Source organism: Pongo pygmaeus, chromosome 18, assembly GCF_028885625.2.
Source record: "Pongo pygmaeus isolate AG05252 chromosome 18, NHGRI_mPonPyg2-v2.0_pri, whole genome shotgun sequence".
Lineage (NCBI taxonomy): Eukaryota > Metazoa > Chordata > Mammalia > Primates > Hominidae > Pongo > Pongo pygmaeus.
Genome location: NC_072391.2, coordinates 3,278,011 through 3,281,043, shown reverse-complemented (window position 1 = coordinate 3,281,043; position 3,033 = coordinate 3,278,011). Strand labels below are relative to the sequence as shown.

At 55.1% G+C, this 3,033-nt stretch overlaps 1 protein-coding gene across 1 annotated transcript; it reads left to right on the top strand.

Annotated features, from left to right (window-relative positions):
- Window positions 1-650: 650 nt before the first annotated feature.
- LOC129016053 (guanine nucleotide exchange factor subunit RIC1) lies at window positions 651-2,457 on the top strand. Its single transcript, XM_054454905.2, is given in 5 exon segments — window positions 651-657; window positions 1,696-1,935; window positions 1,938-2,209; window positions 2,211-2,350; window positions 2,352-2,457. Coding segments are annotated over 5 exon segments (765 nt in total).
- The last annotated feature ends 576 nt before the right edge of the window (window positions 2,458-3,033 follow it).

Below are 3,033 nucleotides of genomic sequence, written 5' to 3'. Positions count from 1 at the left end.
AGCTCCAGTCTATGGTCAGCAACCCCCACCCATCTCCACCATCTGCTGGGGATGTAGGTCCATGTCCTTCACCCAAGACCTTCCCCCATTCCTGCCCCCATCCCTCCTCAAGCCACACCTACTACATCCCTTGAGTCCTCCATCCCCCCTCCCCCATCTCCCTGTCCACAGCCTCCGCCCCTACTCTCCCTACCCTGTACCACCCCCACCCCAGGTCTTCCTCCATCTCCTTGGGAACACAGAGCTCCTCTAGCAGGGACTCTCAGACCACAGCCTGCTGGCCCCAGCTCCTGGCCTGTCTCCCAGCCTCTTCCCACCACAGCAGCCTCTTCCCTCCGGATTCAGCTCAGGCGCCAGGACCGGCAGGACCAAGACACTTCCCACGTCAGCCCTGGTCGAAGCTCAGCTCCTTATCCATCGGTGAGCTGTCTGCCAGCTCCTGCTCCAGCTGCTGAGAGGCCTGAAGAGACCAAGACAGAGACACAGCCCCGCAGCACCACAGGGAGGCCCCAATTACCCCATGCGGATGAGTTTCATGGCCACCTCTAACTAAGGTCAGCACTGTTCAGGGCAGGTTCATAGGTAACGACCTGGTGAACTGAAAAGCAAATTTCTCTCGGTCCCTAAAGCCACTCGCTGAGCGTCTAAGCATGAAACGTGAGTCTTAAGAGGGGTAGCAAACAAGTTTTCATTCACTTCTCACCAAACCTGTCTCCTACGCCCATTGTACAGAGGAGGAAACTGAGGCACAGACACTTCACAGTAGGTGGCCAGTTACCCTGGCTCTGCCAGCCTGCCTTTCAGCAGTGGCTTCAATGGTCTTGCTCAAATCATATCCGCACTGATGAATGTCCTTGTTGATTGTAAGTTCTCTTGTTGTTCTGAGTCTTTTTTCTGAGAAACTGAAAAAGTTTGGTGTTTTGATCAGGACGATATCATTCATCTCTCACTTTCTATCCTGCCTTGCATTTCTTTAACCACACTGAGCTTCCGGGCCCTGCACCCCTTCCTGCACCCTTGTTATGCCATGCATCTGGGGGAAGTTACACAACCACAACTGTGCAGACCCAGCCCCACGAGATTCCCAGAGGGCAGTCCACAAGGGCCCCGGCACCTCCTATCATCCTTGCCCCAGGCTTTGGCAGGCAGCTCCTGCAGGCTCCCCTCAGCCCCAAGCCAGGCCCACAGGCCCTCAAGCTTCCACCCAGCCCCAGCCCCCAACTTTCTTTTCTTTTTTTTTTTTTTTTTTTTTGAGACAGAGTCTTCCTCTGTCACCCAGGCTGGAGTGCAATGGCGTGATCTCAGCTCAATGCAACCTCTACCTCCCAGGTTCAAGGGATTCTCCTGCCTCAGCTTCCTGAGTATCTGGGATTACAGGCGCCCCCCCAACACACCCAGCTAATTTTTGTCTTTTTAGTAGAGACGGGGTTTCACCATGTTGGCCAGGCTGGTCTCGAACTCCTGACCTCAGGTGATCCGCCCGCCTCAGCCTCCCAAAGTGCTGGGATTACAGGCATGAGCCACCATGACTGGCCCTCAGCCCCAACTTTCAAATGACAATTGTGTTTCCTGTTTCATCAGGACAGGACATCGATGTCATCTGTAACTTCCGGTGCACTGGGACACAGAGCTGTATCTCCCCATGCTCACCTCCTGCCCCTCCCGGTGTGAGGACTTAGCCTGGATCACCTCCAGGACAAGAACGACCTACCGACATCTATCCATCCAATCTCCCCACCCATCCATCACTGCCTCTGTGCATGCATCCTTCCATCCATTCATACCCGCCTCTGTGCTTGCAGCTATCTGTTTGTCCCTGCCTCTGTGCCTGCAACTGTCCATCCATCCTCACCTCTGTGCCTGCGTCTGTCCATCCATCCTCACCTCTGTGCCTGCATCTGTCCATCCATCCTCACCTCTGTGCCTGCATCTGTCCATCCATCCTCACCTCTGTGCCTGCATCTGTCCATCCATCCCTGCCTCTGTGTATGCATCTGTACATCCATCCCTGCCTCTGTGCCTCCATTGTTCCAGCCATCCCTGACCCTGTGCCTGTATCTGTGCATCTGTCCCTGACTCTGTGCATGCATCTGTCCATCCATCCATCCCTGACACTGTGCATGCATCTGTCCATCCATCCATCCCTGCCTCTGTGCATGCATCTGTCAGTCTATCCATCCTCCATCCCTTCTTTTGTATCAGCTCATCCAGTGTTGAGCGCTCACAACTCCCTCATCCTAAGACGCTCATGGGACCTATTCCCTCCCCCGACTCCACGCCGCTCTCTGCCCTCCCTTCCCAGTCAAGTTCTCCAGCCACAGGTCTCAACTCAATCCTCACTTCCTCCGCTCCTCACACCTAAGCCCACTGCTGCCTAAATTCTTTCCCAACCCACTGGGCCTACAGGCACTAAAAAGGTCACCTTGCCCCTGGAGGAACAAACACAGGCCCATGTAGCTTACTGGACTTGTCTTTGCCCCAGCCACGGCTGACCACCTCCTTGTTCACTCTTCTTGATCACCTTTGGGCTCAGTCTTTCTCCATCTCTGTTGAGTCCTTCTCCCCTGCCACCTACCCCTTCATGCTGGGGTTCTCTGTAGCTCTGTACCTGACTGTCACGTTCCACCCTTTCCTCCCAGAAGCTCGCCAACCCCCGCGGACTGCTGGCTCTCAAGGCGGCCACTAGCCCAGCTCCGAAAGCAGCTGACAATGCACAGCATGTGGCCCGGGGCAGGCCCTGTGCTGAGAGGCACGGGGGAATGGCTCATTTCATCGGCACGCCACGCCACCAGCAGGCGCCATTCTCCTCGCATTTCTCAGGCGAGGAACCTGAGACAATGAGGTTAAGGAAGTTGTTCATTACAAGTGGAAGAACCCTGACTTACTTGAATTCAACTTTGAAGCCCACATTCTCTTTTTGTGTGTGTGTGACAGGGTCTCACTTTGTCACCCAGGCCGCAGTGCAGTGGTGTGAACACAGCTCATTGCAGTCTCAACCTCCCTGACTCAAGCAATCCTCCTGCCTTAGCCTCC